General features: G+C 37.8%; 1 protein-coding gene across 1 annotated transcript; it reads left to right on the plus strand.

Moving 5' to 3' along the window:
- The first annotated feature begins 3,883 nt into the window (after positions 1 to 3,883).
- On the plus strand, positions 3,884 to 10,514 carry LOC149588978 (uncharacterized). The gene is made up of 4 exons (XM_089861886.1): positions 3,884 to 3,938; positions 4,366 to 4,449; positions 9,255 to 9,317; positions 9,386 to 10,514. Exons 1-4 carry the CDS (start codon positions 3,884 to 3,886, stop codon positions 9,835 to 9,837), a joined length of 654 nt encoding a protein of 217 aa, XP_089718012.1. The 3' UTR covers positions 9,838 to 10,514.
- The last annotated feature ends 11,999 nt before the right edge of the window (positions 10,515 to 22,513 follow it).

The raw sequence follows: 22,513 nt of genomic DNA on the forward strand, positions 1-22,513 counted from the left end.
TGATGTCTCCTCAGGTTCCCCTTTTCCGTTAATACGAGATACATCATTCTGCCCAAGTGCTGACTGATCGTGCCTGGTATCCATTTTGGACCATTACCAAAGTTTCTGATGGAAACGTTGTCTCCCATTGGGAACTTGTGCTGGGGTTCCGCTTTAGGTTCGTCATGTCTGGCATTTCTTGGGTGGAATAAATCCAGTCTTGTTAGCAGTTCGCGTCCAAGCATCAAGAGAGCGGGCGACTTCCCTTGAACTTTGGGAGTTCTACGGTAATTAAGTAGAAATCTCGCAATTCTTGACTGAAGGGTTCCTTGTTGGAATTTGTTTAAGCCCTCCTCTATAGTATTGACTTCCTCGCAGAGGCCATTCGTGATCTTCTTCAACGCCGTTTTGACTGTGCGTACTGATCTTTCGGCTTGTCCATTGGATTCTGGAAGATGCGGCGCTATAGTCAGATGATTAATCCCGTTGAGACTGGTAAATTCTTTGAATTCTGCGCTGGTAAAGCACGTTGCGTTATCCGATATCAAGGTGGGCATGATGCCGTATCTTGCTATGTTTTGGCGAAGGATGTTGATTGTCGTTGCAGAAGTGATGTTCGACGTTATTTCTATCTCCATCCACTTGGAATATGCATCCACGATTATGAAGAGATATTTTTTCTCAACTGGGCCGGCATAGTCGACGTGAACTCTGGTCCAGGGTGCATCGGATCTTGGCCATGGTGAAAATGACTTCGGCGGCATTGATGCATTCTCTGTGCAGCTTGAGCAATTTTGAGCGGTTTCTTTGATGTGAAGATCAATTTTCGGCCACCATATCGTAGTTCTGGCTATGTTCTTCATGTGGACTATCCCTTGGTGAGATTCGTGTAACTCCTTCAGCATCCATGGTCGGTATTTCTTCGGAACAATGACTCTATTGCCCATGAGCAGAATTCCTTTTTCCAAGGATATTTCCTCGCGTCTTTTTGACAGCACAGCGAGTTCCTCGTCTTCTATGGGCTTCGTTGTCCATCCATCTTTGAGATATTGCGCTACTTGGGATAAGGTAGAATCATTTATTGTTCCTTCACGCATTTTCTGGACATTAATTGGTCCGTTGTCGATGGTTTTGATGAGTAGAACGTGTTCGGCCATCATTGGAGGTTCAAAATCTCTGGTTCGTAATGGCAATCTGCTGAGTGCGTCTGCGTTCCCATGGAGTATTCCCTTCTTGTATTTAATGGTGTAATCGTATCCTGACAGCATGAGTGCCCAGCGTTGTATTCTGGATGCAGCCGAGGCGGGTACCGGTTTATTCTCGGAGAACAGCGACAGCAGAGGCTGATGGTCGGTGATTATATGAAACTTTCTTCCCATCAGATAGTCGCGAAAATGAGTGACTCCGTAAACGATCGCCAGGGCCTCCCGTTCTATCTGCGAATAGTTCCTTTCCGCAGGTGGGACAGGACCGCGCCTAGACCAACTGGTGACGCATCACAGGATAGAGAGACTTCTTTCTTCGGATCGTAATGTACCAGAAACTTTGAAGCTTTTAACGTTTCTTTGGCTTTAATTAGAGCAGTAGATTGTTCTTCGGTGCATTCCCATCGTTTGTGTTTAGTCAGCAATTCGTGCAGTGGTGCGAGAAGAGTTGAGGCGTCCGGAATGAATCTTGCGTAATAATTGAAGAGTCCAAGAAAGGAACGTAACTCTTCTACGGACTTGGGCTCTGGAGCTTCCATGATAGCTTTAAGTTTGTCCTGTTTAGGATGTAGTCCCTGTCCATCGAGGCGGTAGCCCAAAAAGTCGATTGACGATTGCATGAAGAGGCATTTATCGCGTCTTAATTTCAGTCCAGCGTCTTCGAAGATGGTTAAGACTCTGTCCAGCTTCTGCAGGTGATCTTTTGCTGATTTTCCTCCCAAAAGGATGTCGTCTTGATATGGATATACTCCAAGCTCTTGACCAAGTAGTGTTTCCATATACCGTTGAAAGATAGCGGACGCTGATGCAATCCCAAAAGGCAAGCGATTGTAAGTGTAGAGGCCTTTGGGCGTGTTGATTGCGACTAGTTTCTTTGATTCGTCATCAAGCATCAGCTGGTTGTAGGCGTCCTTCATGTCCAGTCTGGTGAAGATCTTGCAACCTGCCATGGATGCAAAGATGTCATCTGCCCTTGGTAGTGGGTACTTCTCGATGTTGATGGCTTTGTTGGCTGTGACCTTGAAATCGCCACATATTCTCACGTTGTTGTTGTTCTTCATGACTGGTACAATGGGTGCTGCATACTCTGAGAATAGGATTGGTGATATGATGTTAGCTTTTTCCAGTCTTGTCAATTCAGAATCGACCTTGTCCTTCAGAGCGTAGGGAACTGAACGTGGTTTGAAAAATCGTGGTACTGCGTTGGGTTTGACGTAAAGATGAATCTTGACATCTTTGAGGCAACCAACAGCGTCATCGAATAGTTTCTCGTGTTTGTCCAGTATTTGAAGAAGCGTGGAATTTTGTTCCTCTGAACGGCAGTCTTGTATAGCGTTGACTGATCCCGTCTTTCTCTTAATGATATTAAATTCCGAGAATATCCAAGTGCGGCCGCATAAGTCCGGACTTGATTCGTCAGATACCACCATTAGAGGTAACTCGAGTGTTTTTCCTCCTAACTGGACCTTCAATTTGACTTCTCCTTCGATGCGAACTGAATGACCTGACCATGAGTATAGGCCAACGTTCGTCGGTTGAAGTGGAATTTCCGGTGCAATCCGATGGTAAGTTTTCTTGGAGATGATCGTGTGCGCGGATCCCGTATCTATCTCCAATCTTACTGGATGATTATTCACTTTGAAGTCCATTAAGTAAGGTTCCGGTGGCGTTTCTGCAAACTTTGCTGGCCTTGCTCTGACGTGATGGAGCTCATATTCTTGGGGAGTTTCATCTTCAGCTTCCATTATGAGGTTGGCTCTGATGAACTGCTTTGGTTTACGTTTCTATATGGGTTTTGCCGTTTTCGCGTTCTCGCTGCGACAAGCTTTGCCAATGTGTCCAATTCGTTGACATGCGTAACACTTGGCGGTTTTGAATGGGCAGCATGTAGGATCGTGACCACTTGCTTGACATCGGTAACATGGGTTCGTGTCTTGTCTCGAATGAACTTGTGGTTTACTCTTGATCCTGCTTCGGGAATTCTTCTTTAGGATTGACATCTTGTTTAGAACTCCATGCCTCCTGATTGACCATTCGTTGCTTTCAATGCACTTGTGTTGCTTCTTGTGCACTGCATGGTTTGGATTAAGGTGATGGCGTCTTGTAGACTGAGAGCTGAGCCTTTGTCGATTAAACGATCTTGCATAGCTTTGTCTTCGATCCCTCCAACAATTCGATCCCTTATCATGTTGTCCAATTCCCGGAAGTTGCAAAATTCTGCCATTTTTCGCAGCTCTGATACGAAAGTGGAGACCGATTCATTCGGGAGCCTGCATCTTGCGTAGAATTTAAGTCGCTCGACCACTTCGTTTGGCACTGGATTGAAGTGATTGTTCAGGGCGCTTACTAACTCGTCATACGTCTTATCTTTAGGCAGTGCTGGTGAAATCAGACTTCTGATCAATGAATAAGTATCGTCTCCGCATACCGTCAAAAGAATAGCTCGTTTTCTTTTGTTGATGGCTGACTTCTCTTCTTGGGTCATCGTGGCAGTTGTCTCGATCAAATTCGCAGAAAAATATTGTTCCAATCGCTCTGAATACAATGTCCATGTGTGGATTTTACTGTCGAATTGCACAAACGCTCCAGTGGTGGATGTCGCCATGTTGAATTCCGTTACGCGCACGAGTAGGGAGTCCAAAAGTTTAGTCTACCGTTTGTTACTTAAATACGTATAGCTAAATGACTATCTCGCCTAAATGACTATCTCGCCTCCGTCGCCAATTATTATGTTCGTTACTGATAATAACTCAAGTTAGTTAACACAACATAACGATATATTTATTATCCTACTCGTGGTAGTACGTCAGCTAAAATACAACATGTAGTCCGATACATAGCCCGATAAGAAGTGCGTATTACGGTAAAGTCATAACAGGGGATGACTATCTTAGGCGTCAGGACTTTTGTATGCCAATGCGGTTCCTCGATGAAGAAATGCCAGGTTTCTTTAGCAAGGTTATGTTCTCTGACGAAGCTACATTCCATCAAGATGGAACAGTCAACAGACATAGCCTTCACTATTGGTCGCAGCAAAATCCTCACAGGCTTCGGGAGCATTATTATCGGGTGCGTTTGAAAACCAATGTGTGGGTTGACATCATTGGCGACAGAATCATTGGGCCATTCTTTTTTGACGAGAACATCACCGGGCAACGTTACTTGGAGTTTTTGCGTCAAGAATTTACTGATGCCATTAATGATTTACCATTGGCAGTAGTGACGGATATGTGGTTCCAACAGGATGGTGCACTTCGCCGTACCCGTAAGAGAGTGGCTGAATAACGAGTTCCCTAACCGATGGATTGGTAGGGGTGGACCAACGCTCTGGCCTCCAAGGTCTTTTGACCTAACTCCGTTAGATTTCTTCCTCTGGGGCTATGTCAAGGGAAAGGTATACGCAACTGAATCAGATTCACCCGACGACCTTAAAGCCAGAATAAGAATCGCCATTGCCAACAACACCCCAGGAATGCTTCGCAACGCCCGCGAATCAATGGCCAGTAGACTTGAAGAATGCCTACACCAGGATGGTAGACACATCGAACATTTGCGCTAAAGGACATTAATTTCTTATTTGTTGCAGGATTAATCTTGCAAAATTTATGATATCTTATAAAAAATAATTTTTCATTAACATTATTGTATTGATTTCTTACAAATTCTCATTTTTGTGATAATTTGAAACTACATGAACGGTTTGTTTAGTGGATGCCAGAGAATTCTTTAATTAAATTTCCATGAGTCTGGAAAATGTACTACAATTAATTTCCTCATTGATCTCGAGTTTTTTTTATAAAATGTCCGTAAAATTTGGGCACTCTGATCTTTTTCACACTGTATGGTGCTTGTAAACAGACCGCTATTACAGTTTTTTATTGTTTTATAGATAATTTGACGCGTTATCTCCCAAAAGTAATTAATGTAATGATAAAATGTTTTCGGGGAATGAAATTGTGGTCGAAAAGCCGAGATAAGTAAATTTTTGAAATTGATTACCAGTAAAATAAGTTATTTCAACGGAAAACGGTAATGGAACGTTGTTTTTTCTTAAGCATGCCTTTAAGTTTCAATTAAAAAGAAAAATTAATATCTGATCCTTCAGTCAAGTGATAACCTCAGTCTTATCGATACTTTTCAGGTCTTGACTCTAATCAAGACATTTTTGATTAATATCTGTACCTTCAGTCTTCATTTTAGTTAAGATTGTTAAGAAACTGTTTTACATTTTCAAAATCTGCACTAAGCAGAAACATATATAAAGAGGACCGTAACTTTAGCTCAATCAAACATTTATTTATAATGATACTTCAGAAAAAATATATTAAATCATTAAAAGTTTGTATTCTTATTATAATTAACATAATACAATTTTTTACAATCGTTTATTTAAGCGCGAGGCGCTCCCCTAAAAATTACAGAAATAGGACCTAATTGGCAGTTTTACACAATTTTTAAAAAAGGCTGATTTATGTCCGTATAACCTTTAGCTCAAAATTATCATAAGCCCAATACGAAATTCGGATATCCTTAAGACGATCCGAGATTGCAGGAGTTCATAATAACCCCCCTTCGGCGGGGGGGAAGTATGAAACTGGCCATAGAGCTAATGGTAAAAATCGCGAACAACAAGATTCTGTCGTTGCGCATAAAAAGGATTAGCCTGTTTATGAACATACAACCTTACATCATTTCGTAGTGATATCTATGCTCCTTGGTTTTCGTTCCAAAACTTCCGTTGGCTGGGATCTCCGCCGAAAAGAAAAATGGCGATATGGTGGCAGGGGCGATCCCTTGGGGGGGGACAGGGGGGAGGCTCCCCCCTAAAAGTTTGTAGAGTTGGCAAATTGACGCTCACTTGGCAAAATGAAGCTCAGGGAAATTGAAAATGGACCTAAAAGGCCAGGGAAATGTCAGGGAAAAATATTTTGGAGTGAAATTGAAATTCTGGAAAACAGTATCAGAGCAGGGCCGGAAATAAGCACAGGACAATGGACATTGTCCAATAAAATTTTAAAATGTCCCATAATGTTTTTAAAAACTAAGGGGGTCACTGGACAGTTTGACCAATAGCTTTTCCGAAGTTTTGATAGCTTGACTGTGGAGAAGCGACTCAATTTTTGCACACTCCAGTCACAATGTCCTATAAATTTTCCAGTCAAACAGGGGGTTGACTGGACACATGTCCTATAATAAATTTGTCTTATTTCCGGCCCTGTATCAGAGTGACCGGAATCAGAGATTTGAGCAGAGGCAAAAAATCGCGGAGCTCGCTTCGCTCGCTCCGAATATAACTTTAATGGGATTCTATTCAAACAAAATAGTATTCTTATATCTATAACAATAACGACTCTTGTCAAAATGATTCAAGTCAATTTACAATATTCATTGTACGAGGGAGCATTTGATCTCATTATATCAACTTATAGACGGTGGTTCATTACAAGACACACTTTTATAAAGTCTTTAATTACAAACAGAAGTCCGAATTAAGGAAATAAGTGAAGTGATTTGCTTTGAAAGAGTGTTGGCAACATAGTAAGATTTTACCCGACCCAGCTCTTTTAAGTATCTTCATTTAGTAACTTTTAGTTACTTTCGGTTCACTATTTTTAAAATAATTTGTCACTTTTTCACTTACTAGTAAATTATTATCCTATAATTTCAACAATTTTATATAATAACTAGTTTCAAAGTCTATGTTCGCCATGTGAGTTATTGCAAATGGTCAGGGAAAATTGATGAATTTGATCAGGGAAACTTGATGAATTTTTATCAGGGAAACTTGATGAATTTTATCAGGGAAACTTGATGAATTTGATCAGGGAAACTTGATGAATTTGATCAGGGAAACTTGATGAATTTGATCAGGGAAACTTGATGAATTTCGTCGGGGAAGTTTGATGAATTTCGTCGGGGAAGTTTGATGAATTTCGTCGGGGAAGTTTGATGAATTTCGTCGGGGAAGTTTGGTGAATTTCGTCGGGGAAGTTTGGTGAATTTCGTCGGGGAAGTTTGGTGAATTTCGTCGGGGAAGTTTGGTGAATTTCGTCGGGGAAGTTTGGTGAATTTCGTCGGGGAAGTTTAATGAATTTAGTCGTGGAAGTTTAAAGAATTTCGTCGGGGAAGTTTGGTGAATTTCGTCGGCGAAGTTTGGTGAATTTCGTCGGGGAAGTTTGGTGAATTTCGTCGGGGAAGTTTAATGAATTTAGTCGGGGAAGTTTAAAGAATTTCGTCGGGGAAGTTTGGTGAATTTCGTCGGGGAAGTTTGGTGAATTTCGTCGGGGAAGTTTAATGAATTTCGTCGGGGAAGTTTGATGAATTTCGTCGGGGAAGTTTGATGAATTTCGTCGGGGAAGTTTGATGAATTTCGTCGGGGAAGTTTGGTGAATTTCGTCGGGGAAGTTTGGTGAATTTCGTCGGGGAAGTTTGGTGAATTTCGTCGGGGAAGTTTGGTGAATTTCGTCGGGGAAGTTTAATGAATTTAGTCGTGGAAGTTTAAAGAATTTCGTCGGGGAAGTTTGGTGAATTTCGTCGGGGAAGTTTGGTGAATTTCGTCGGGGAAGTTTAATGAATTTAGTCGGGGAAGTTTAAAGAATTTCGTCGGGGAAGTTTGGTGAATTTCGTCGGGGAAGTTTGGTGAATTTCGTCGGGGAAGTTTAATGAATTTAGTCGGGGAAGTTTAAAGAATTTAGTCGGGGAAATTTGATGAATTTAGTCGGGGAAATTTGATAAATTTAGTCGGGGAAATTTGATAAATTTAGTCGGGGAAATTTGATAAATTTAGTCGGGGAAATTTTATAAATTTAGTCAAGGATTTTCATTCCAAAACTATTTTACGAAACAGAGTAACATGATACTACATTACTACGTGTCGCTTGGCAAATTTTTGGTTTCAAGTTGGCAAAATTTGGTGGGCTCCCCCCCCCCAAAACCTTGTCCCTTCGGAACGCCCCTGTATGGTGGACGTAGAAACACGTTGCAATTCTTATATTAAAGCAGGGAGCACAAGATACTGCTAATAAATTTGTCCAAACCGTTTAATTTAACCACGGAATTCTCACTCACACATATCAAAACAAATCATTATTGACGATCGTTCAAATGTTTTGTAGAAAACTAGAAACCCCGACTAAAAGCCAACTTTTTAGCCAAGGCTTAATTTACACCGTCCCGACAGAAGCAGACGTGAGCCATTTTAGCTCCCAAAATCACAAGATAAAAATAGTGCTAAACCGGCAGTGTGTAAGTTAGAGCGCGTGGGCGCTAAAAAATGGGGTAACTATTTCTTTGGGAGTTAATCGGTGTATGAATCCGCTGAGCTTTACGGTGAAACTTTGTTGTTACGGGCTTTTTAACCAGTTTCGTAAGTCGGGTTATTATGAACTCCTGGAGATTGTCAATTTCAAACTTTTTGTAGCATTAACTATCGTCTGTTTTATATTAAGCTTAAAACCTTAAACACAATATAATCAGGGCTACCCTAAAAGTCTACAAAGACGATTCAAGATTGCTAATACGCCTAAAAAGTGCCCTCTTCAAAATATGTAGCCGCAGAAAAGAGAGCGTGATCAAGTGGGCTATGCTAGTGGGTATTTGGGTACCAAGGTTCCTAGAGAATAAAATAGCAGTATAGGTTGCCTCGATCGAGCAATTTTTCCTTCGAAAATACAACTCATCTATTGGCTGGTCTCGAGGAGGTCTCCGTGACGTCACTCAGATGAGATTTCTAATAAAATAGTATGGCTAAAGCCATAGGAAAGGCTTTTTATGCTGCGTTTTAAACCAAAACAACAAATAAGAAACAGAATTTTCAAATTTTAAATTTACCGCGTTATTATAAAATAATACTAGTCGGCGTTGCGGGCTCCAGTCAAAAGTAAACAACAAATATGGACGAGAGATTGAAACTGTCATCTTGCAAGGAGAGCTAAAGTTGCAGCTTAGAAGCGAAATAAGCCAAATTACTTTAATTTTGGTGGTTTCATCTATAAAAATAACTCCTTTACACTCAGGTTAGAAAGCTATTTAACTTATTAACCTAGTTTCACTAAATAATAATTATTTAAGGAAACTATTGCATGTCTACATTAAAGATGCCAGTTGGAGGAATGAGATGCGCTATTTTAGGCTGTAAAAATCGGTACCGAGTAACGTGCAAAATAAAGATAGCCCCGTAGCATACTTTACATTTCCAAAAGATAAGAAACTAAGAAGAATATGGGCTAAAAAATGTGGCAAAGATAGAGTCAACCCGAATTATGCAAGAGTATGTTCGGACCATTTTACAAAAGAAGACTACTTGAGAGATCTCAAAGCGGAACTATTAAATATACCTTCAAAGAAACGTTTGAATGAAAATGCAATCCCATCATTGAATCTCCTTTCACCGGCATCTAACTGTTCAAAAATATCAGAAGGAAGACTTTCTCGTTCTAGAATAAGAGACCGCAAAAAGCTTGTTAATGAATTAATTGAATCAAGTACTTCAAGAGAAGAAGATTCTGGTCTTGATATTTCGGCATTAAGCGTAGAAAATGTAAACGATACTAGTCACAAGACTGCTAGTCAAGACGATTTAAAAGTTCCTAGTCCGTCAATGATTGAAATTGAAAGTGATACTCAAGACAAAGTTCCTAGTGAAACAAGTTAATGTGTTTCTGTGATAGTTAACGCTTCATTATATCGTAAGAAATGTACTCAGCGTGGATGCGAATGTGATATACAGGAATGTCTAGAAAAAACTGAAAGAGGAAACACCAAATTGGAAAATTCAGCGGAAGCACAAACTCTTTCAAAACAACTTATAGTCTTACAAAAACGGCTTGACCAACAGACTGCAAAATTGAAAAAGTCAGAAAGAGAAAGAAGCAACATTTCGAGACACTTCAGTAACGCTAAACTTCAACTTTTAAAAAAGAATCAAAAATTAAGATCACGAAGGATAGAAATATTGGGTCATAAAGCAGTAATTAAGCGTTTGAAGAAAAAGGTTAAGCGTTTAGAAACTACAAATTCAAAACGGGACAAGTTGAAGGAGAAATACTTCAATATTTTGAAGAAAGTTTTTTCAAGATGCCAAATCAAAATGTTGCTGGGAAATAAACGAGTGAATTGGGACAAAGAAGATATAGCAAATGCATTCGCTCTTCGTTACCTTAGCAAAAGAGCCTACATGTACTTACGTGATAAGAAACATATTCCACTACCTGGAATTTCAACTCTACAAAACTACGCATCCAAGATTGATCTCAGAAAGGGCCTAATACGTGATGTTTTAATGGTGATGAAAGCCACTGGTAAGGAGCTGCCACAAATAGATAAGCTAGCTGTGATATCATTTGATGAAGTCAATAAAGGTCATTGTACGAGTATGATGTAAAGGAGGATCAAGTCTTAGGAAGACATAAGAGCCTTCAAGTTATTATGGTTCGTGGTTTGTTTTCCAATTGGAAGCAACCAATATACTTGGAATTTGATCAAAAAATGACAAAGGCAATATTATCGACTGCAATTACTGAGCTTCATGAGGCTGGTTTCAAAGTATTGGCATGCGTTAATGATATGGGTGGTGGAAATATGGGTCTTTGGCGGGAACTTGGAATTAACGTAAACCAAACTTGGTTTCCTAACCCTTCATTGCCGGAAGAAAAAGTACACTGTTTTGCTGATGTCCCACACGCGTTAAAACTTATTAGAAACTGGTTCTTGGACACAGGCTTTCTTTTAAACAACATCAAAATTACTAAAGACCCGGTGATATCACTTTTTAATCAAGATCAAGGAGAGCTAAAATCGTGTCATAAAATTACGAGACTTCATTTGGAATGTGTGAAAACGCAACGCCAGAATGTACGCATGGCAGCAAAGTTGCTGTCAAACACTGTAGCTACAGCAATAAAACGAATTTCACCCATGTGTGACAATGAGAAATCATATCTCGCCACGTCCGAATTTATTCATACAGTTGACGAATGGTTTGATACCATGAATAGTTACACCGAGAGCGATGGAAGGAAAAGTGGCTACGGAATCAATCATAGCGAACAGTCGAAAAAACTAGATAACATGACCAGTATGGTACAGTCGCTAAGATGTTATGGCAAGAAAGGCAATCCTCTTCAAAGCCTACAGCTTTTCCAAAAAGGAATTATAATCTCGAATAAATCTCTCCAAAGCTTATATTACGACCTTCACCATAAATATGGCATCACATACATTTTAACACATCGTCTAAATCAGGACTGCCTGGAGAATTTTTTTTCCCAGCTTCGAACTAGGGGTGGTTTGGATGATCAACCAACCCCCTTAGCGCTTTAGCTCGTATTAAAATGATCATTCTAGGAAGAAATCCAGGAATAATCCAAAAAAATGTTAACACTCAATCTCAAAGTGCTGATGAGTATTTCGTAAGTAATGTTTTCAAACAAATGGAAATTACTTTTGATGAAATTGAGTTTGACTCCTGCAAAGAAGACGTGTTTTTTTTAAATAACGAAGACAATGAACCATTAGATTTAAGCAATCCACCATTAAGAAATACACTGAAAACTAGTCAGTCTAATGCCAAAAATTTATCTAGCGTCACTCCTTCGAAGCGCTCGCCTTGTTATATTTCTAATAATATGAATACCCCGTCACCAAAGAAAATCCCTTGCCATGTTAAAGAAAATGTAAATGAAATTCTTCTAGAAACAGAACTATACGATTTTAGCGTACACGAAGAAGGGGGTATGGAAGTCTTAGCTGGGTGGTTAGCCAAAAAATATTGTGATAAATATCCAAATTTAAATTTAAAAGCCGTTAAGGAATCTAAATTTGATCATTCGTATACATTACCATCGTGGGCCAGTCAGTTATCATACGGCGGATATGTTGTACCATCCAAAAAATTTCTTGATGATGTTAAATATTTTGAAAGTATATTTATTGAGTGTCATAAAAGGGTCGGCGAAGAAAAACCTTCCATATCAAATGAGAAGGGTATAGTTAAAAAAGTTACAGAAAAAATAGCATCTGTATACCTAACCTATCCGAGAAATGTAATTAGCGGGTTTGTTTAAAATAGTTTGAAAATAGTTTTGACTGGTTTTGAAAAAAAAAACGGTTGATGATGCTTTTAGTACGGAACCCTCTTATGGGAAAAACCATCACTAAATCTCGTTCGAACAGTTGAAATTTAAACTTAAAGCTTATATTAAAATTACAAAAATCAAACTGTTTTATCTTTAAAAAAATTATTAACTAATATAAGCGAAAATACGTTTGGTTCAATTCGTTTCAGTTAACATCTTTAGAAATCTCTGCTTACCTTTTCATTTAATACTTCTAAAAATGGGAAAAGTGGGTTTGCGGATGTTGTTACCCTACGAGGATTGCAAACGGACTGTGTAGTACAGAGGAGTCGTGAAATCTACGACCCGTTTATTTGCAAAATGCACATCGAACGGGACGACAGCAACATGAACTTCCTGCATTTATAATTGAGCTCAATTTTTATCACGTTTATATTATTTTTAGATTAAACTTAAATGATTTCACAAGTCACTGGCGCATTTTTTAGCAAATCAGACTTTTAATTCATAAAATAACCGCCAGCAATTCAGCGAGTTAAAACGTTTCAAAATCGGCATACAATTGTGGGGCCATCTATGTTGCACTTTCCAGACGTTATCATCAAAACTACCATTTTATAATTTAGATTTTTAAAAAAAAAGATTGAAAAACCCACGAGAATCCTGTATCTTTCGTCGCTTTAAAATACATTTCAATTTTTAATATAAAATATTGTTAAACGTGAAATTGTCTCGGTAAAGAATTGCCATCGTTTTTCTATAAATTTTCAAAGGCGAGTGTTGAAGGTGAAAATCAAGCGAGTACGAGTTTCACCGGCAACACACGCCTTTGAAAACCTACAAATTGTAATTGGTGTTTGGTTTTAATGAACAAAGTCTGGGTTCAACATTTGAAAACTGAACTCTTACATTTCTATGTACCATTCCAATCATACCATTATACGAACCATTAGGAAGCCGTTCACCCCACAATTTTTCAAGGCCCTCAATGTATTGAAACCTGTAATACGTTTTAGATTTACTTATTTGTTTTTCTCGGGTAACAGTTGATATGGTTTATGAGAACAGGAGAAACATAATATTGCACATTGTCATTCTATAAAGACTACATTTCGAAGAGAAAACTTTCTATCGCACTGATGGGTAGTCGAAGGACCAAATCATCAATAACATACCCAACACCCTTATGCCGGAAAAGAAGTATTCAATTTGCTAACGCAGGGGTCGCTTGCATACAAAACATTGGAGTAAGTTAATTACTTGATTTTTAGTTTTTCCTTAAAATGTTCCAAAAGGTTGACAATTGCGCCTTGTAAAGCAAAAATTTGCCCCTTTTCATTCTTGTATGAAATCTATGGAGGCCACTGTTTATAACAATATAAATAAAAATATTTCTTTCATGTGATACCTGAATCATTTTAAATCAATAACTCTCCAACTCTTATTGAGGTTGAAAATGTCGTTTGCTGGAAGTGAAATTCTTTTTCCTTTCCTAAGGGAAGCTAGTGCCATTGTAGCTGCGCTGACGTACTCTCAGATAACTACACTAAAAACCACTCTCATAGTTATTTAATTTTAAAGCTGCACGATACAATAATAAAATTTCTTACAGAGCAGAATCAAAATAATCGTTCGAATACGTGTATAGTTTTCAAGTATATCTATAACCATTGATCTTTTATCTATATGTACTAGCGCGTACAAATTTAATTGTATATTAAATATTCAAATAAGTACTAACCTCGCCGATTGCGGCAATAAAAGTTCGATTGACGACTGATAAAGTAGACATATTCATTTAGTCAAACAGCACATAAACAGTTATTTTCAAAATGAGAATTTGACTTCCATTTGTATCTTGGCTTAAGTCAAATATAGAACAAATCTATAACGGTCTTTGATCCGCAGCATTTTACGTTTAAGGTTTGGCACAAAAAATAACGAATGAATTATTTCCCAACATCTACGGCTGTTTTTTTTACGTTAGTAGTGCTGGGCACTTGAGGTTTAAACAAGAATAATTATATCGTAACAGAAAAAAGCAACAAAAACTTCAACTCTAGCTGGATTTTACGAAATATTATTTCATATGCGCAGTTTCGCGGTCCAATATCAAGCACAGACGCGTACGACGACGCGAAGAACTTGTTTGTCGGTTTCTTTGCTTGCATAATACCAGTATCAAGGTTAAATATACTTAAATATATTTAGGAGTTCCAGTGTTAGTGTTGCTTTTAATTTTTCGAGTGACTGAATAAACATTATTGAATCTACAAATGTTGTCTCGATCGATTCTTGCTCGTGTTACTCAAATGGAAAATATGTGTTTTACCGTTTTTTCCCAGGCTTAGTACTCTGAAATATTCTAACTTCACTCAAATATTATATTGAAAGCAACACTTATGATTAATAAAAACTGTCTATGTACACAAAGACGCGAAAAAGTAAGAGATAAGTGTAGAAAATTAATTGTTTGAAGTAACAGATATTCAAATTTTCATTTTTGAAAACGTGATTATAAAACATCAATTATTTGAAAAAATTTCTGATCTTAGTTTTTTTAACCGAAATTCCTTAAGTAAAATATTTTATCCTTAAACATGTGCATCATTTTAAAAATAGAAAACGTATGCATTTTATTTTCTTTTTAAAATTTAGAGCTAGTTTGAGTATTTGGGCCTATAAGGAGAATAAAATGGGCAGAAAATTGTTGATAGCAGACAAAATAAAACAAGCATGAAAACTTAACCAAACGTGTTCGTTTATTTTAAAGTTTTCGAGGTTTCAAAATTGACGTGTTGTATATCTCTCAAAAGATCACGATCAAGCTACAGATCCTTTTGACTCTAATAACTACATCACAGTCAAAGGGCGAATGTAATTTTCGGTTCGCAATATTTTCAATTTTGAAATATAAAAATAAATACTTGTAGCTCTATTTTTCAGATATCCGAGTATTTGAACTTCCTCGAAGCAAATGTTTCTCGAAAATAAACCGTAGTATCAAGGTAGTTTCTCTGAAATTTTTGTGAAAAAAACTAAGATAAGAAATTTTTTCAAATAATTGATGTTTTATAATCACGTCTTCAAAAATGAAAATTTGAATATCTGTTACTAAAAACAATTAATTTTCTACACTTATCTCTTACTTTTTCGCGTCTTTGTGTACAAAGACAGTTTTGATTAATATCTGTCATTTCAGTCTTAATATGAATTAAAACAGTTTAGAAACTAGTATTTTAAAACGTATACTGAAAAGCAGGCGCTCCATTTAAGTCTTGTGGTGTTGCGCGTATATTAGTTACCACGTTTGAACTAACAAGGCCCTAACCATCTATTATAGAAGTATTAATCTTGATTGCTTCAACGCCCAGTCCAACTCAAATTGCCTTCCCGTCGTTTTCACGTGCAAAGCACAGTGGATGCGATAATACAAATAGATTCCGAAAACTTAGGCTAAAAAATTATTACGTAGACCTGTGCACAAACACATTCCATAGACCTGCGCTGGGTGACCACAATTCCTAAATTTTATAATTTTTCCTATTTTCGGATGCCTTCCTATTAGTTCCTATAATTTCGATAATTTTCCTATCTTTTCCTATTTTTTGAAATTGTAGATATTTTGTGCGCTCTCACTTTTGGTTTTGTTATATATCACCAAAGCTATGGAAGCCTCTAAAAATATTTGTCAGGGAAGTCTGTGATGTTTTAAAGTTATAGCATGTTTCTAAGATTACGTTTCATAAGTATGACACTTCCTATATTTCGAAATGCTAGAGACTTAATGAGAGCTAGTTCGAGAACGACGCGAGAATTGACTACACGCGATTTTCTACTCCATCTTCCTATTTAGTCTGTACTAAGCCTTTGACAGGGCCTCATCAGGCGTCGCTTTACGAGAATCTATGACGTTTCATTTACGTCACTTCGAGACAAGCTCTCAGTTTCAAGTGACAAATTTATGTAACATATCTTACGAACTTATGGTTATAATTATACCAAAGCTCCTTTGTAAATCTTGTCTTATTACTTTCAAAGCATTTGCAACCTATATTTTGCTATTTTTTCAAGAGTTGTTCTCTTGTCTTTTCCTTTTTTTTTAATTATACATCTATATCTATATCTATATAAATCAAAGTCCTGACTGACTGACAGACTGACTGATAATCATCGCCCAGCCCAAACCGCTGGCCCCAGAAGGCTGAAAATTGGGAGGAACGTTACTCGTAAGTAGTGGGCGCGTACTGAGAAAGATATTTTCAATCCGCCGCCATCTTCATAAATGGCGCCCAGAAATGTAACAAATCTTCTCTTTGTAAGAGAGTCCGCGAGTTTCAACCAATTTCACAAATATTTAGTACACTGAATTCCTTACTGGCTGAATGGTCTTTCGGGATCGATTTGTTGCCATCATTTTAAATGGCGGCCAGATATTTAAAAACCTTTCTTTATAGAATGCCTGCGTGTAAAGTAGTAAAAAATGTCCCGACGAGCTGATGGGCGACACCGAGTGCCTTCGCTCCTAGGATGCTACAAAAATATTAGTCGAATCAGTAAAATGTACCCATACTTGATGGAAGTTCTTACTACACTCAAGCGATGACGCGGGTAACAGCTAGTCTCCTATAATTTCCAGTAAATCAATTGTAAATTTCCTATTTTCCTATAACTATTACAAGGTTATTTGTGGTCACCCTGAGTGTACAAACATATTTCGTAGATAACATAGACTTGTGAAAACACATATAATTGTCTACAAACAGATCCCGTAGACTCATGCACAAACAGATCCCTTAGAATAGTGCACAAACAGATCCCTTAGAATTGAGCACAAACTGATGTCATAGACTTGCGCACAAAATGATGTCATAGACTTACGCACAAACAGATGTCATAAACTTGTGCAAAAAGAGATGTTATATACCTGTACACAAAAAGATTCCATGGACCTCTGCACAAAAACATTCCATACCCCTATGCTCAAAAATATGCTCAAGAATATCTCGTACACCAGTGCACAAAAATACTGCATATCCATTTGCCCAAAAATATCCCGTATCCATTTGCAGAAAAATGTTCTTTAGACCTGTGCACAAACAGATGCAGTGGCCTTTGCAAAGACAGATTCCTTAGACCTCTGCAAAAACCGATTCAGTAGGCTTGTGCACAAAAATATTCCGTAGGCTTGTGCACAAAAATATTCCGTAGACCTGTGCACAGAAATATTCCGTAGACCTGTGCACAGAAATATTCCGTTGACCTGTGCACAGAAATATTCCGTAGACCTGTGCACAAACAGATACCGTAGACATGTGCACAAACAGATTCCGGATACTTGGACACAAACGGAAGTCACAGGGTAGTGCACAAACAGATACCGTAGACATGTGCACAAACAGATTCCGGATACTTGGACACAAACGGAAGTCACAGGGTAGTGCACAAACAGATGTCATGGTTGCACAAAAAATACATCATAGACCTGCGCAATAAGAGATGTCAAGGATATGTGCACATCAGATTCCACGGACTAGTGCACAAATAGAAGTCTTAGACTTGTTTACAAACAGAAGTCATAGACCAGTTTCCATAAAGATCCCATACCCATTTGCACAAAAAATATTTCATACCCATTTGCACGAAACGATTCCATAGACCTGTGCACAAAAATATTCCATAAAACTGTGCCCAAAGAGATTCCATAAAACTTTGCACAAAAGATTCCCTAGACCTGTGCTCAAAAAAATATGCCGTAGGCCTGTGCACAAACAGATGCCGTAGACCTGTAAAGAAACAGATTCTGTAAACCTGTGCACAAACAGATGCCGTAGGCCCGTGTACAAACAGATTCCGGAGATCTATGCACAGATTCCGTAGCCATGTGCACAAACAAATTGCGTAGACTTGTACACAAGTGGAAGTCACAGGCTTGTGCACAACAGAATTCATAGACATGTTCAAACCAGATTCCATAGTTTTGTGCACAAACAGAAGTCATAGACATGTGCACAAAAAACATTCTATAGACCTGTGTACATAAAGATTTCATACCCATGACACAAAACTATTCCATAACCATTTGCATAAAAATATTCCCTAGACCTGCGCACAAAATATTTCATAAAACTGTGCTGTGCATTAAAAGATTCCATTGACGTATGCACAATATATTCTATTGGCTTTTGTATAAACATGTGACATAGACCTGTGTACAAAAATATTCCATGGACCTGTGCACAAAAACATGCCTTGGACCTGTTCAGAAACATTCCATACCCTATATGCTCAAAAATATTCCACACCCATTTGCACAAACATTTTCCGTAGACCCGTGCACAAACAGATGCCGTAGACTAGCGCATAAACAGATTCCATAGATTTGCGCACAAATATATTACGTAGACTCGTGCACAAATAGATTCCACAGACTTGTACACACACAGAAGTCACACGGTTTTGCACAATCCGATGTTATAGACTTGTACACAAACAGATGTCATATGCTTGTGTAAAAAACTGATTTCATAGACTTCCTCAAAAAGAGATGTCATCGACATTTGCACAAGAGATTCCGTAGATTCTTCAGACTTGTGCACAAACATAATTTGTAGACCTTTACACACAGATACCATAGACTTGTGCAAAAATAGATGTCAAATATTTGTGCAAAAATAAAATGTCAAATATTTGCCATAGACTTGTGCACAATCATATGTCCTAGACCGGTGTACAAAACATTCCATAGATTTGTGCACAAACATGAGTCATATACCTGTACACAAAAATATTTTACGGACTTCTGCACAAAAACATTCCATATACCTGTACACAAATAATCCATGGACCTCTGCACAAAAACATTCCATATTCCTATGCTCTCAAAAATTTTCCTTACCCATTTGCACAAAAATATCACGTTCACCTGTGCACAAAAATATCACGTACACCTGTGCACAAAAATATTCGGTATCCATTTTCACAAAAATATTCCGTACACCTGTACACAAAAATATTCCGTACACCTGTGCACAAAAATATTCCGTACACCTGTGCACAAAAATATTCCGTACACCTGTGCCCAAAAATATTCCGTACACCTGTGCCCAAAAATATTCCAAGTCCATTTTCACCATAATATTCCATACACCTATGCACAAAAATATTCCGTAAACCTGTGAAGAAAAATATTCCGTAAACCTGTGAACAAAAACGGTTCGTACACCTGTGCACAAAAATATTCCGTACAATTGTGCATAAAAATATTCCGTACACCAATGCATAAAAATATTTCGTACACTTGTGCACAAATAGAAATCACAGGCTTGTGCACAAAGAAATGTCGCACACTCGCGCAAAAGAGATGTTATAGACATGCGCACATCAGATTCCATAGAGTTATACACAAACATTTTCAATGCCCCTATGCTCAAACAGATTTCAAACCCTTATGCTCAAAAAGATTCCAAACCCATTTGCACAAAAATAATACGTAGACCCGTGCTCAAAAATATTCCGTAGACCTTTGCTCAGACAGAAGTCACTCGCGTGTGCACAAACAGATGTCATAGACTTGTGAATAAACAGATGTTATAGACTTGTGCACAAAGAGATGTTATAGACTTGTTCACACACAGGTGTTATAGACTTGTTCACAAACAGGTGTTATAGAATTGATCACAAACAGATGATTTAGACTTGTGCACAAACAGATGCTTTAGACTTGTGCACAAACAGATGCTATAGACTTGTGCACAAACAGTTGGAATAGACTTGTGCACAAACAGATGGAATAGACTTGTGCACAAACAGATGGAATAGACTTGTGCACAAACAGATGTTTTAGTCTTGTGTACAAACAGATGGAATAGACTTGTGCACAAACAGATGGAATAGACTTGTGCACAAACAGATGGAATAGACTTGTGCACAAACAGATGATTTAGTCTTGTGTACAAACAGATGTTTTAGACTTGTGCACAAACAGATGTTTTAGACTTGTGCACAAACAGATGTTTTAGTCTTGTGTACAAACAGATGTTTTAGACTTGTGCACAAACAGATGTTTTAGACTTGTGCACAAACAGATGTTTTAGGCTTGTGTACAAACAGATGTTTTAGACTTGAGCAAAAAGAGATGTCATAGAAATGAGCAAATCAGATTCCATAGACCTGTACACAAACAGAGGTCGTAGACCTGTGAACAAACAGAAGTCATAGACCTGTGCACAAACAAAAGTCGTAGACATGTGCAAATAAAGATTTTTCACTTGGACACATAAAGATTCTTCAGACTTGTGTGTGCACATAATGATTCTTCAGACTTGTGTGCACATAAAGATTCTTCAGACTTGTGTGCACATAATGATTCTTCAGACTTGTGTGCACATAATGATTCTTCAGACTTGTGTGCACATAAAGATTCTTCAGACTTGTGTGCACATAAAGATTCTTCAGACTTGTGTGCACATAAAGACCTGTGTACAGAAGATCCCATACTCCTATACTCAAAAGGATTCCATGCAGATTTGCACAAAAACATTCCGTAGACCTGTGTAAAACAATATTCCATAGGCCTGTGCACGAAAAGATTCCATAGACCTGGAAACAAAAACATTCCACTGACCTGTGCACAAAAAGATTGCATAGGCCTCTGCACAAAGAGATTTTATACCGCTTTGCACAAAAATATTCTGTAGGTCTGCGCTTAAACAGATTCCGTGGACTTGTACACAAACAGATGTTATAGTTTAATAAAAATTTAATTACCTAAAATTGGTAATTATCTTTAATTGCTTATTTTGTTTAATTAAATTTAATCTGTACCTCGCAACTAAATTAGTTGGACGCGCAAAAGTTATAATGACAATTAAGCTAGCTAATTGCCCTACCAATTTGATTATCCGCAGTAAAACGACGTTAAGTCCTAGAATGACTTTCTTTATTACTTAACCCAAGCAAAAAGTCATAAGTTCCACAGTTTAAAGGTAAACCACGTAATTCAGAGACGGTACTTAAAACTATTAAAACAATACTTAAACTTTGTTTTTCTTAATGAAACAAAAACTGGCGCCCACTTTAAAAATGGGGCTTTCATTTAAGACCATTTTCAAATCTCTCAAACGTATAGTTATTTTTGTAAGGGTAGTTACAAAATGGGTAAGTTTGGAAAATTTCCCATGTTATTTCTATGGAGATTCTCTAGTTTTTCGCCAAAATCTGTGAATAATTTTATGGAAATGAAAACCACCCTTAGCAACTTTATGCTTTATAAAATAAACTATTGGATGGATCATCTTGAAATTTTTACCACATACTAAGGGCCCGGATTTTAGTTCAGTAGAAAAATTTCAAAACAATAAACTTAATACGAAAAAAGTTAAAACCAATCCAAAAACCTTCCTTATACATTTGAGCCGTCATCAGGCCTTATCTAAGGGAGCTACCGCTCCCTTAGAATTTTTGCTATGCTTCTATGGTTATCTAGGGTAATTTTTAGTGTCTTAGAGGTGGAAATGTTATTATTTAACGGCTTTATAACGTACAATCATAAAAAAGCTAATATTGCTTGCAGTAGATACTACAACTAGTACGATTGGATTTGATCAGCTTCAAGATCAACTTTGTACAACTTGGCTATGCACAAGACGCTCAATACCATCTTGAAAGTTATAAATGGTTTCCAACCTAATGTTTCTTTAATTTTTGTACAATTAAGCGCATAGCGTCTATCTTGACCTACCCTTTCTGCAATAAAAGCAATAAAAGAAGTATAAGACCTATTGTTCAGTGGTTTTAGATGATCTAATATTCGACAAATCATCGATGTAATTTCAAGATTAGTCCGTTCCTGATTGGCACCAATATTATAACATTGTCCATTTTCACCTCTATGAAAAACCAAATCAATATTATTACAGTGGTCCTCCACATGCAACCAATCTCGAATACTACCACCATCTCCATGGAGTAAAATGGATTTTTTGTAGCGCATTTTCTAGCACCATAGGCACAAGCTTTTCTGGATGTTGATAATGCCCATAGTTATTAGTTGAACGCGTAATGATCCTTTGCAACAAAAATCAACTGCGGGAACATTACTGAATTTTAACTAGCTGGATGGTTGTTTGGATCACCGGGTTTGTGAGCTTAGACCGTACCCTACAGTGCGAAATGTCCGCCCAGATAAGTGTCTTGCTATCCCAGTATACACGCACTTTTACTACGGTTGATTTCAAAATACACTTAATGGAT

Source organism: Phalangium opilio, unplaced genomic scaffold (assembly GCF_054372755.1).
Source record: "Phalangium opilio isolate 3A_F unplaced genomic scaffold, DU_Popi_V2 ptg000523l_1, whole genome shotgun sequence".
NCBI lineage: Eukaryota > Metazoa > Arthropoda > Arachnida > Opiliones > Phalangiidae > Phalangium > Phalangium opilio.